The sequence below is a fragment of the Danio aesculapii genome, chromosome 20, assembly GCF_903798145.1.
Source record: "Danio aesculapii chromosome 20, fDanAes4.1, whole genome shotgun sequence".
NCBI classification, from domain to species: Eukaryota; Metazoa; Chordata; class Actinopteri; order Cypriniformes; family Danionidae; genus Danio; species Danio aesculapii.
The window spans coordinates 27,106,966-27,120,846 of record NC_079454.1 but is presented as its reverse complement, the minus strand read 5'-3'; the positions used below and the strand labels follow the sequence as shown (position 1 = coordinate 27,120,846).

The window sequence follows — 13,881 nt, the reverse complement described above, 5'->3', positions numbered from 1 at the left end:
AAATGCCTCCACTGATTACATCCCTGCCTCAATTCATTTCACAAAGTGCTGGGGACTAAACTGAGCATGCCAAACAACTGATGCACATGGTGTCTAATCAAAAGCACTAAATGCACTCACATCCAGCCACTGATCAACAATGGCATCCATCTCCGCGCTGACATTTTCCCTCTGAACGCTCTCCTCCGGAAGCTTCTTCAGTACATCCGTGAGGCATCTGCCCGAACCAATGAGCTTATTCAGGTCCTCCTTAGTGGCCGCCAACTCGGGCCTCACCGCTTCCAGCTGAACAAACAGAGATAACATTATTACCTGTGTTTGCTGTAATAATCTAAATCGGCTGTTTAATAGATGGCACTAACCCGTGACAGAGCTCTCCGGATGTCATCAGGGTTGTGTGGGTCCGACTGGGACACAGTGATGGCATGAGCTCTCTCTACCACCGAAATTACCCTGGTCTTCAGGGTCTGGTAGTCCCTACAGAGCTCCAGCAGGTTTGCGCAGAGGTCATGGCTGTATGGAAACAAACAGGCAGCAGAGTCTCAGATATTAGGCACAAAGGCTGCAAATCTTAATGAACAAATCTGATCTATTGACCATCAAGATTTTTATAGTTTGTATAGTTTAAAAAAATGATAGTTTTAATATTATTTTAATAGTATTTACTACTAATGCTAATATGACATTATTTTGAATAGTCATCTGAATTCAATTTTAGTATAGTTTCAGTTTGTTTCATTAATGGTTTCGTTAGTTTCATAATGATTAATGTCATCAAGCATCACCCGCACATAAAAATGAGACGAATTAATAAAGGAATACATTATTTATGTCATTTAATTCAGCATAATATTCAACCACATCTGCTCCTCCTGACTTTTCTCTGCTGAAGAATGAGGCACGGGAAATATATGGGTAAAGACATTCATCATTTTAATTTATTCCATGTGCTCTTGACATTCTTGATTCTGGTTGGCTGGAAAGTGTGCAACAAAATCATTTAATAGAAAGCAAAAATAAAAAGGTTCGCATGAGTTTTGATGACAAAATAAATGTGCTTCCGCCAAACATTAATATTAACCATAGCAACTCAGTGACAGTAGACGGAGCCTTGATTCCTCCATGTAATCTCGAGAACACTGATGTGGGCTTTACAGCGGAGCCAATGTTGATCAACAAACTCACAAATACATTCAAAAATATTTGCAAAGAGGTCGCTAATACATGTTACTATGAGCTATTAGATATGCCCATGTCATTTACATGCACACACACAACCTCCCTCTTTCTCTGTCTGTGTCTGTGACTGATTCAGTGCGGGGACTAGAAGATCTAACATGTCATAACTAAGAAAAAATGTGGTCAAATACTGTGCTGCAAAAAACAAAATTAGTTTTAAGTTATCTTTAACTTGGCAAGTGACCATAGAATTAGCAGCATAGTCACAACATCTTGCTTTGATATAAAAGGACACCTATTATACCACATTTTACAAGATGTAAAACAAGTCTTGATGTCCTTAGAGTGTGTATATGAACAAAAAATACCCCACAAATAATAATTTACAGTACAACTGTATAACTCCTTGAAGCTGTCCCTTTTAGTATTTAATTTTAAAGTGTGCTGTTTTAGTGACTGTTGCTTTAAATTCAAATGAGATTGTGCTCCCAGCTCTCTTCAAAAGAGAGCGGAGCTATAAATACCTATGTGTCAGCATAGTGGCAGATTCAAAAACAAGACTAGTGTCCAAGTCTAATGAGGGAGAGATCGTCAATAATGAGTGGGGTTTTCCCCTCCTGATGACACTTACATACCTGTCAACCCTCCAATTTTTACCGGGATTCTCCTGTATTTTACAGTTCTACCCCGCTATCATCCCGTAAAAGTATTTTCTCGTATTTCTCCCGTATTTTCAGTCTGTCTCTGAAGAGTGGCAAATAAATATTAAAGAGCCGAGCCTATCTATATGCAACCCATACCGCCGGACCACCAGGGGCCGCCCCTTGCTCTTAAATGTGAGTCTGTTCTGTGCTTTCGCTTTGTTTATGGCGGGTTTTGGGTGACATACACATACTTAATAATAATAATATCTAAAGATGTCGATCTTGGTAGGTTTTTCAAACACAACTAATTTCGTCCAAAATGAGCATAAAAAGTTAGGAGAGCATTTGACAGCTTTCATTTTAATGTTAGATCTGTGCATTTTTAAAGTGACACCCGTTATTGAATGTAATGAAAAGAAAAAAATCTAAATAAATTAGAGATTCATTTGCTGCTCTGTAATCAGAATGTGTAACTTATATAGTGAAGAAACGGCTAATGAGATTTGATAGCTTGAATCTATTTCATTATAATAGCTTTTAATTTTAATAAGCTGAACTGTTTGCTAATGTATTTGCTGCTAATGTATACCATTTAATTTTTCTTTTGTAAATAATAATAACAAAACATATTACTGACCATTTAACTGTTTATTTACAATGAAACAGCTACAAATGAACATATTTAATAATTTGGGGATTGTTAGGGGGGGCATATCCCTTATTATGGTGGCATATCCCTTATTTTTTTTATGGCATATGCCTTATTTTCACATCCCAATGTTGACAGGTATGCACTTACAACGCGAGACTGTCAATCAAAGTGTTTCTGTAGACTGTTTTTATAAAGTGTGATTATAAAAATTAAAATGAACACATTTTTACTATTAGAAGCTGGTTTTATTCATAGACAGTTCCCATGCAACTGTGATTAAACCATACCAGCCAACACTCCCGTTTTTCCCAGGAGTCTCCTGTATTTCAGACCCATCTCCCACCACCCTCCCATTTTGTTATTTCTCCCAGATCTCTGACTTTGGCATAGTTTCCGATCGCAGTGGCTGCTTGAAACCCGGTGCATAGAACAGTTGCTTAGCTGTGTTCTTCAGACACCTCAACCACAACACCTAGACCCCCCCCCATATAAATGGCAATGCGTTAATTATCTTACTTAATGCTATGAGTAATTCGGACAGTTATGTTAAAAGTCTCCTGTTTTTTTATGATGAAATTTAAGGTCTCATTTCAGAGAAAAAAGTAAGCAATAACTGCAGATTCAGGTTATAATTGCATACCCTCTTTAGATAAAATCGACTGTAAAAAACTTGAGATCGAGCCAAACTACAAAGTGAGGGAAAAGTCAATAGCATCAATAGAGCTGAGCAAACACACACTGCAGTCTTGGCAATAGCTCAATACACTCTCCCCTTTCCTCAGTTTCTTTAATCCAAAGCCTAATCTATTTAGAGGTTCACCCACATATCAATCAAACGACGCACACACAATAAACCATTTTTAAACATGGCAACAGTCGCAGCCCGTCAAAACATCCATCCATCAACCCACTGGCCCAGTCCAGCCTCTTCCTCCCATAAGTCGTCCATATCAGGTTCAATTTGACAAATCGTCTATCTACCTAAAAACACTGGGTTTCTGTGAAAGCTGAGTGTAGAATAGAAGACTTGGATACAGTAGTAATAGACTCACTCCTCCGCAACAATCCTCCTAATCCTCTCCCAAGTGGACTGGACCAGGGTTATGTCCCGCTGGGCCTCCTCTGCCAGCTCAGGGTCTCTAAGGGCCAGCTGTTCTCCTCTTTCTCTCAGCCACAGCTGGCTGTGCTGTAGGGCCTCCAGTTCTTCCTCCAACTGCTTTAGCAACCATAACCTGACAAACACAGAGAAAAACAAGTTATGAAAATAAATGTAAGACTTTTTAAAGACAGTTATGAAATTGTAATTAATCATTTGATATGAATACAATATGACAAATTTATAAGAACCCAATGAGTTGTATTAGCAACAACTAATAAAATTCAATAATGATTCCCATTACTTCTTAATTAATTTGACAAAATTTACAAACTTATGGTCTTAAAAACATGACTTAAATATCTAAAACATGGAAGTAATCTTTCCTCTACCCTCTGACTACAATGTATCAACAAAACTAATTTCATTTTCATTATGCTTGACTTGTTTTTAAGCGCAAACATCTAAAAAATGTTATTTAAGTTACCAAAGATGTCAAATTGGATGTGATAAACAAGTCTTGTTTTCTTTCAAAAAAAGATAAATATGAAGATTATTAAAATTGAGTTCAGCAAATTAAACTGACACATTTTTTTCTTTTGTTTTAGCTTCTAATTTAGTTTAATCTCTCAAAAACACAACTTTATTTATTAAAAATGTATCTTATTTAAAATGACAGCTCACAATTAAATTTCTGCATTCATTTACCCACCATCGACTTGTTCTAAACCAGTTTGAGTATTTTAGTTCTCTTGAACACAAAATTTGACATTTTGTGAGGAATGTTGGAAATCTGCAACCCATGACTTCCATAGTCTCTGTTTTTCCTACTATGGATGTCTCACTTATCAAGAATGAGTAAATGATGGCAGAATTTTTATTTTTGGGTGAACTATGCCTTTTAGATGTTTAGATGCTGTTTAGTTTTTTGTTTTAGAAAACCAAAACACTGAGCAAAGTCAAATTTTTCAGTGTTTAATTAATTGTACATGTGTATTTATGCAATTAACACTGTCTACTTGTGCTCAAACACATCAAACAGACGTAAATATCGACTACAAGCCACATCAGACAAGCACCAGTCCCTGTACCTCTGCTGAAAGGCCTGAGTGTTGGTCTCTGTTGGCCACGATATATTGGCTCTGTCCTCCAGCTTCACCAGACTCTCGATCAGCAGCTCCTTGCGTCCCCTAAAGGAGCTCCACATGGAGGCCAGTGCTTCTGCCTCACTCTGCTTCGTCCCGATGCTCCTCTGAAGAACCTGAACGCTCATGGCCACGTCATCCACCAGGCCTCTGCAAGATACTCTATCCTCCTCTGACCCCTGCAAATGAAAGTGGGCCTTATTGACGATTATATCCAAGCTAATGGCTTGCACCTCCAAAGATGCTAACTCTTCAGCAAGATCAGCCAATTCCTGATTGATATCCCTGACTTTGGAGTCATCCCAACTTCCTCTTTCCTCAACCGCTTGTTGAATTGTTTGCAGGGAGTCTTTGGCTTTGTTATAAGACTCATAGAAGTCTTTCAGTTTGAGTAGAGCTTGATCTCGATGCTCTACTAAACTCTGCGCTTCATTGAAGAGTTGAATGCAGTCCTCCTTTCTGGTCTGGAGATGCTGCAGGTCTTTGGGGGTTAAGGATGGGCTGAGAGCATCCAGATGAGGCTGTAAGGCTTCCAGTGATCTCCCCTGGGTCTGAAGGGACGTCTTGTCCTCCTTTAAACCAATGGAGAAAGCAATTATTTAGATATATTTTAAATAGATTGAAAGATATGCTTGAAAGAGATCATGTACCTTGATTTTCGAGTCAGCAGACTGTAGATCAGAGATGCTGACTTTGCAGGTGGTTTGAATGTGCCGGAGGAAGTTCTCACTCCACTGAGTCAGAGCAAGAGACACCTCACTAAACTGCTCCAGCTGAGCAAGATGGGACTGAAGTTCCTGAATCCTGCAAATCCACATTTAATGAGATTGTTGAAAAATGAAAATCTCCTGACCATTTACACATACTCAAGTATTTCTAAACTTTCTTTCATCTGTTGAACACATAGATAAATATTCTGAAGCATTTATGAAAAAGAAACAATGGCAAAAATACAATGGAAATTTCCACTTCTCTTCAGTATATCTGCCTTTGTGTTCTGATAACAGGATTTGTATTTTTAATCATCCCTTTAAGGGTGTACATGTCCCATTGAGTTAATAATACAAATCAATTGTAATTCAAATAGACAAATATTAATTGAAACATAGAACTAATTCAGCTAGATCCCTTTTTTGCTTCATAGTAAAGGTACAAAGGTTTGGGTGTTGTATGGTTTACTAAATCTGTGGGATCTTACCAAATAATTCTTATTTCATAAATATTTATTAAGGATGTATTTATCATATTATGACATTACAGTTTTAATCAGATAATACAAATTTTTATTTCAAATATTTAATATGTATAATGAATGTAATTTTAATAATAATAGTAATAATTTAAATAATATTTTTAAAATATACATAATAATTTTAAATATCTAAATTATATTCAGAACATAAATTAAATAAAATATAATTAAATATATATATATATATATATATATATATATATATATATATATATATATATATATATATATATATATATATATATATATATATATATATATATATATATATATACGACGCACACACACATATAATATACATACATATATATATATATATATATATATATATATATATATATATATATATATATATATATATAGTCTTATACATTTTTAATATGCTCACAATCAATGTTGTAAAATAAGCTGTGCTGTTTAATATTTTTGTGGAAATTATTCAACTTTTTCATCACCGAAAAAACAACATTTATTAGTAATAGAAAAAAATGTTTGTGACCCTAAACTTTCAAACAAAAATGTTAATCTTTTGGGAACCAGGAATTACTACTTGCTAATGTTAAGCAGAATAAAGGTGTGAATCTGAAATGCAGATTCTGAATGCATACAATTTGTATATATAAAAGATTTCATACAACTAATTGTTCTTACCTGAGGGGTATATTGGTACTGAGGGAACACCACCTCTCCTCCAGGTTACAATGAAGATCTCTAAGCTCTGCGGTTCTTTCTTCTGTGGCTGAAGAGTACAGAGACTCTGCCCGGGTCTCTAAACTTTCCAACAAAGACTCCTGAGATGGAACTTCTGACTGCATGTCCTAGTACATTATATGAAAAAAAAAACAATAGGCGAGTTTCTTGAACAAGCAACTAAGGATGTTAAAAATCCTCAACATACTGTTTTCTTCAGATTTGACACTCACCTGCAGCATCTGAAGCTGGCTGTGCAGCTTCACGTGATCTGTGGTCAAATAAGGAGAATCTGAATTGCACAGACTTTCACATCTGTTCGACCAGGACTGCAGAAGGGAGAGATCTCTTTCATATCTGAAAATCAGACAAGCAAAACCTTTTTTACCAAAACAATCTGTTACTTAGATAAGTACAAGCAGTTTGATTGCAGCGAAGGCACACTATGGCGTTCTGTTGCTCAAGCCCAGGGAATGTGAGAATAAATAGTGTTACTTGCTTTACATGTAAATGTCTATCAAATGTGTAAATTTATGCAACGAATAAATATGCAAATGCATGCCTTTGCCAAAGAGTCAACAGGTTCTCCAGTTTCGATTGTTTTTCAGTGGCTTGCTGGGTGTGTAGTTTGTGAGATTTCTGCAGCTCAGCCACGGTTTCCTCCAGCCGTCCAGCATCAGGGAGTCTTCTCCATCCCAGACTCAGAGACATAAGCCTGGGCCCGAGCTGCTGGAGATGCTGCACTGCATCCTGACAACACAGTTTTAGAAATAAACGTCACTCCAGCAGACATCAAAGGCCTTTAAAAAAAAAGCATTAATTATCTATTGAATGAATAGTTTTCAGAAACACAAAAATTTACTAAATATTTACTCATCACCAGATCATCTAAGATCAGGGCTTGACATTAACACTCGCCAACATGGCAAATGAGGGTATATATTAGCTGTGGCGGGTCAGACAGCAGCTCCCACTAGCCACTTTGGCTGGTTGGAAATAATTTTTTAATTGTTGTTTTCTTAAAAGCAGGGTCCAACAATGAAAATGGCCCAATATACGTGCAAATGTGATCTTAGAATCGAGAAGCAGCACAACTGACAAAAATAACTGTGTTCGCACAAGCAAAAGAAAGCAGGTGAATACCGAATGAGAGGATGATCACTCGTGCACACAAGCGATGTGATGTGCGCGACTGTTAAAAAGCATGTGCACTCCCTTTACTAGAGCAAAGCAACCGTGCCTGGAGGAAACTGGTGCAATCGGTGCTCTTTGAAACAGACTGGACAAATGCGATGATCTTGTTTAAAAGAGGTCTGTGATCTGTGTGATCTAATTTAAAGAGCTCAAGATTTAAAAAAAAATATATATATATATATATATATATATATGACGACGCAGTGGCGCAGTAGGTAGTGCTGTCACCTCACAGCAAGAAGGTCGCTGATTCGAGCCTCAGCTGGGTCAGTTGGCATTTCTGTGTGGAGTTTGTATGTTCTCCCTGCATCCGCGTGGGTTTCATGGTGTGGTACATGGTGCATTGGGTAGGCTAAAATTGTCCGTAGTGTACGAGTGTGAATAAGTGTGTATGGATGTTTCCCAGAGATGGGTTGCAGCTGGAAGGGTGTCTGCTGCGTAAAACATATGCTTATATATATATATATATATATATATATATATATATATATATATATATATATATATATATATATATATATATATATATATATATATATATATATATATACAGTTGAAGTCAGAATTATTAGCCCCCTGTTTATTTTATTTTATTTTTATTTTGAAAAAATATTCTCTCTGTTAAACAGAAATTGGGGAAAAAATAAACAGGGGGGCTAAAAACTTAATGTCAAGGCATGTTTTAGATGAATATGATATTGACTCTTTCTTCAGAAAAAAAAGTACGTTTTAGAAGGAAAAAAATGGTTTAATTATGCAATTCTGAATGTGCCTCACACCGGTGAGTGGGCTTAACAAACCACCTGTGGAAAACACTTTATTACAATCCATATCTCTAAAAAAAAAATAATAATTGTGCATTCATAAAGTGTGTTTTGTACAGGTGAGTGGGCTTGACATAAAAAAACTCCCCCCTCCTTACTCTACACTTAATTATCTGAACACTAACAGTTCCTTTGTTTCATTTGCACTTGTGCGTACTGCCTCTTCTTGTTGAATTACTGAATGCTTCCATAATTGTTGTAAATTACTAGATGTAAACGTTTAAGGATTCTAGAGACAATCTTCTAGAGAGAATCTTCTTTTCCAAGACAACTATTTTGTCAATTTTGGATTTGAATTTACCTTTAAACCTTTTTACAAAAAGAAAGCCAGTATTTTTGACTGGATCATGTGAGTTACTCTTAAACTGCCTACATAAACATTTTAGAACCTCAAAAGTCATTTAGATCCTTGAATGTTTTCCTCCAAAATTTTAATTTTACTATAACTGAAAAAAGAGGTTATATTTATCTTGCATGGCCTGGATGTGAGTGAGTAAATAATAAAATAAATTAACATTTTTGAGTGAACCTTTAGTTTCACTAAAACTTGCTGTGAATGATCTTGAATTGAAGTCTCATACTAATTGCTCACAGGCCAAATATAGGGATTATTCCATACAGCCTTTCAACTGTAAAAAGTTTATCCTTTAATCCGCTCTGCAAATTGATTTTTTACTTTTTACCCCTCGGTTCTCTTGTGGATTATTAACCAATAGCCTATATATATATTTTCCACATGGCTTGCTATATTCCTAAAACCCAAAAAAACAAAACTGAAGCTGTATCCTAGCAAACAGAAACAAACAGACATGGAGCAACCAAACCATTTAGTTTTGTTTATCCAACTAAAAATGAAATCTACTATTTACAAATATCTTACTGTAGATGTGCATCAATTATTAAACAAAAATACTTCTGAACATTTTATCAGAAGTACATTGTGAAAACACTGAAACTCTCTATTTGTTTTTGACACTTCTTATCTACAGTAGAACGGATACTGATTGATTTATGCTCCTAGACTCTAGTAATACTAACCATATGTTCATGGAGAGTTTTGTAAGTTCTTGAGGCTGATGTACAGGAAGTAATTGGTACGTTCAGTTTTTCCTGTAATCCTTTCAGCAAACTTTCCACCTAAAATGTATGAAAACAATAAACAACACATCCAAAACAGCTTGAGTAAAATATCAGATTGAGAACAGAGAGAGCTGTTTACTGTATATTGTGTTACCTCAGCGAGATCTTGTGCAAATTGTTTTGTATGTCTCAAGCTAGACTGAAGTTCTGTCTCTCGTTGCTCCATGTTGTTCTTAAACTCCTCCTGGTATCTCCCGATATGCATCAGACGTGCTTTAATTCGCCCTGTCTCATTTGGCGTGATGAAGCTAATGAAAGTCTTGAACTCTGTCTCCAATTGGCTAAAGATGTCCATCTTCTCCTCTAAGCCCTCTTTCAACATCTGAGAGAAAAAGAAAAAACATTTTGTCAGGTTATTGGGTTTTGTTTATTAAGTTCAGTCTTCTGATCCAGGTATACCACAGAATCTATTACAATATATCTGTTTACCTGCACAGAGTGAATCTGCTCATCCAATTTGGAGGAGGTTTGGGCGGATGCTTCAAGCTTGCTCTTACTATCACAGACCCAGGAGAAGAATGCCTCAGACTCTCGGTTGAAACTTTGCCACCATCTGTGTGTCATCTCCAGATCTGTCACACTATTGCAACAGACACAAACAGGAAAAAGACTTGTCGTCAAAAAGTACAAGTACATTTTAAAGGGGGTATTAAGACATACTTTAAAAGCATCTCATAAGTTTATGAAATCAAATGTTTTTGTAAGTCTACAAAACAGCTTATATTGAAGCCAATCAGTCTATTATTATTAGTGTGGCTAAACGCTGCCTATACAGTAGACAGGGTTGCCAAGTCTGCAGTTTTCCTGTGGAATTGGGCTAGTATAAACCTCTGATTGTTTTGTTATTACAAAGGTAATGGGTTTGACATACTGTATCAATTATATTTATATGGTTGTGTTAAAATATTTTACTCTACCAAATATACAGTCAAGCCCGAAATTATTCATACCCCAGGGATATGAATACTTTTAGACTTGACAGTATATTCTACCAATTATTTTTTTTTTAAATGTACTGGGATGCTGAAACTAGGATGAAAAATATGTATTTGGTGGCATATTTGGGGTTTTAGTATTATTGGGCCAGTTTGATTGACTGTTGGGCTTGATAAGAGTCACCATTGTATTAGTATTGTTGTGAAAACCTGGCAACCCTGGCAATAGAAGCTCAACACCTGCTTCTGTATCACTACTTGTGTAGCTCTATCCACTAATTCACGCATACAGTAGGTTAATATAGACGAAAATGCAGGTCAATTCGGAAAGACCAGTAAAGGTCACTATGATACTAACAATAAAAATCATTAGAAACAAGATGGACAGTGTGCAGTACTTTGTAGCTACAAATTCCATATTAATACCTAAGGGTCCATATTAGTATCTAAAAAGTACAAATTTGTTCCTCTTAAAATTTTTAGGTACTAATATATAGGTTTGAGGTACCAATATGTACTAATGTGTACCTTTTGAAAAGGTACCACCCCAGTGACAGCTTGCGTAATAAAAGGAAGTTTTGCAAATAAAAATAAAGTATTGAGCAAAAATAAATAGATAAAAGGAAATCTCTAATTAAATAAATTTTTGAGAAATGAAAATTAAATTTGCAAACAAAAAACCCAACTGCAAATAAATATCAAGCAGAGCAAAAAAAAAAAACACTAAAATATTTGAATAAAAAAAACTTTATATATTTGCAAAACAAGGGGGTGGACTCAGGGGAACATGGGCGTTTACAGCAGACCCGCCGTGATACTGTATCTCCAGGTGCTGACGTTGCTTCAATGAAGGCAGGTCCGGGCCTGCTGTAAATGCCCAAGTTCTCTTGACTCTGCCCCCTTTTCAAATCAGGGTCACAAAGGGAAATGTGCAGAAATGTAAAGTGCAAAGTGAAAACAGCATCGCAAACTCACGGTTGACTAAAAAGCAAACAAAATGAGCATTGCAATTGACTGGATGGGTTTTGTAAAGGCAATGCTAAAAAAAAAATGTTTTGCAAATATATATAGTTCGCAAATAAAATTTTTATTTCTCAAATCTTAATTTCCGCTTTGCGATTTTTGGAGATTTGCATTTGTTTATTTATTTTTGCGCAATAATTTATTTCTTGTTTGGAAAACCTTCTTTTACTTGGCAAGTATATGTGGCCATAGATTGACTCAATAGCATTAACGCCATATTTCAAGATTAGCTAGAAATATTAGCTAATTTAGCTAAATTATTCCTAGTAGACTCATCAGTCCAACATGTAATCTGTGAATGTCCTTAGACTCTTCAATATGCAGCAGACTATCACAGTCTGACATTACTAAAAACACAGGCGTAAAAATCTGACGTACATTTTCCTGAGGGTGTCCTGCATCTCCTGCAGCCTCTCTTTCGCGCTCTGTGCCTGATCCTGTAGCAAAGTCTGATTCAGAGGACCAAGTTTAATATCTGCTGCCTTCTTCACCAGGGACTCAGCTCGAACAGCAAACATGTAGCCCTGTTCATGAAGCTCCTAAACAAACACACACACAGATATGAGTGAGACTCAGCCCAGAGTTCATTAAACATGTATCTACTACTGTATATTTTATTTGTTTGTGCTCTTACTTGAATATTATTCCTTTCCGACTTGAGGTTGTCTAGGCTGCTGAAGACGAGCTCCCTCTGTAGGACAGGACTAACATGGCATATAAACTGCCAGATGGCTTCTCTCTCTGCTTCAAACTCCTGCCACGAGCTCACAGTGACCTAATGAGCAATTAAAATGACACGTTATTCAGCCATTTCACTACTAATTGTTGTAATTGCAACACCAACTGCAAGTTATTTGAGTCACAGTTCTCGTTCTCATTCTTTCATGTTGCATTACACTGCAAAAAACGCTGGGTTCCACACAATTCCTTCTCAACAAATCCCGTCTCAACACAAATAGAAGTCAATAATTTTTTACAAATGTAAGTGGATTCAACATAAAATAATTAGGTTGTGCCAAAAACAATGTAAGAAATCTGTTGCTTTAACTCATTTTCCTTCGTCTTAGTCGCTTTATTTTATCAGGGGTTACCACAGTGGAATGAACTGCCAACTTATGCAGCATACCGTTTGTTTTATGCAGCGGATGACCTTCCAGCCACAATCCAGCACTGGGAAATCAACTCATTTTAAATAAGTAATTTGAACAGTGTACAAGGTTTCAAAACAAAAGAAAGTAGCTCATGTAGGTTTCATAGAGCATGGGTAAAGTGATATTATTTTTTTAAATCATTTTTTCTTTACCCTTTTTAAAACTTCTACCTAATAAGCGGAGTTTAGAATTGGAATTAGAATCATATTATGCACCAAACAGTCTGTGATTGTCTTACATCCCTACTGAATCCAAGATGGTTGAATATTTGATAATGATACTTATATTTCAGACAAGAAATAATACAAATAAGCATCAATCATAATTAAAGTTGTGTTTTTAAACCAAATATTAGTGTTTGTCGCTGTGGGTTTCCTCCGAGAACTTGGGTTTCCCACACAGTCCAAAGACATGCGGTATAGGTGAATTGAATAAGCTAAATTGGCTGTAGTTTATGAGTGTGAATGAGAATGTTACCCAGTACTGGGTTGCAGCTGGAAGGGTATCCGCTGTGTAAAATATATGCCGGATAAGTTGGTGGTTCATTCCGCTGTGCGTGGCAAACGATAATAAATAAAGGGACTAAGCCAAAGGAAAATGAATGAATGAATGAATATTAGTGTGTGTTGTGCATGTATCTGTATGCGTATAGTACTGTACCATTAGCATAGCAACATGCTAACATGAAGCTAAAGAAATTGTCTGCTAGTGATGTTAAAAATGGAAGCGCTATTTGTTGCAACATTGTAGGTCAGAATAAACAGGTTTAGATCATTTTTGGGATTAATAATAAACATACGCCAAAGTAATTGGTGATTCATTCTGCTGTGGTGACCCCTCATAAATCAGGGATTGTGTGTAATGTTTTTTTTTTTTATTTAATGCCATGTCAGCAACCAAGGCTTTTTTCATGGTAAGAACATTTCAATAATAAATATACAATTTAAAACAACAAA

The 13,881-nt window shown here is 36.0% G+C and overlaps 1 protein-coding gene across 1 annotated transcript in view; it reads right to left on the bottom strand.

Moving 5' to 3' along the window:
- syne1a (spectrin repeat containing, nuclear envelope 1a) overlaps window positions 1–13,881 on the bottom strand; it is a 205,965-nt gene that overhangs the window by 134,295 nt on the left and 57,789 nt on the right. Inside the window, exons 32-44 of the mRNA XM_056480594.1 lie at window positions 12,409–12,549; window positions 12,153–12,313; window positions 10,246–10,396; window positions 9,911–10,138; window positions 9,715–9,813; window positions 7,221–7,408; window positions 6,892–7,015; window positions 6,620–6,786; window positions 5,367–5,520; window positions 4,663–5,288; window positions 3,528–3,707; window positions 363–513; window positions 121–285 (exon numbers count right to left, since the gene is read on the bottom strand). Of these exons, the coding sequence (XP_056336569.1) occupies window positions 121–285; window positions 363–513; window positions 3,528–3,707; window positions 4,663–5,288; window positions 5,367–5,520; window positions 6,620–6,786; window positions 6,892–7,015; window positions 7,221–7,408; window positions 9,715–9,813; window positions 9,911–10,138; window positions 10,246–10,396; window positions 12,153–12,313; window positions 12,409–12,549 (2,535 nt within the window). The remainder of the gene's footprint in view (window positions 1–120; window positions 286–362; window positions 514–3,527; window positions 3,708–4,662; window positions 5,289–5,366; window positions 5,521–6,619; window positions 6,787–6,891; window positions 7,016–7,220; window positions 7,409–9,714; window positions 9,814–9,910; window positions 10,139–10,245; window positions 10,397–12,152; window positions 12,314–12,408; window positions 12,550–13,881) is intronic.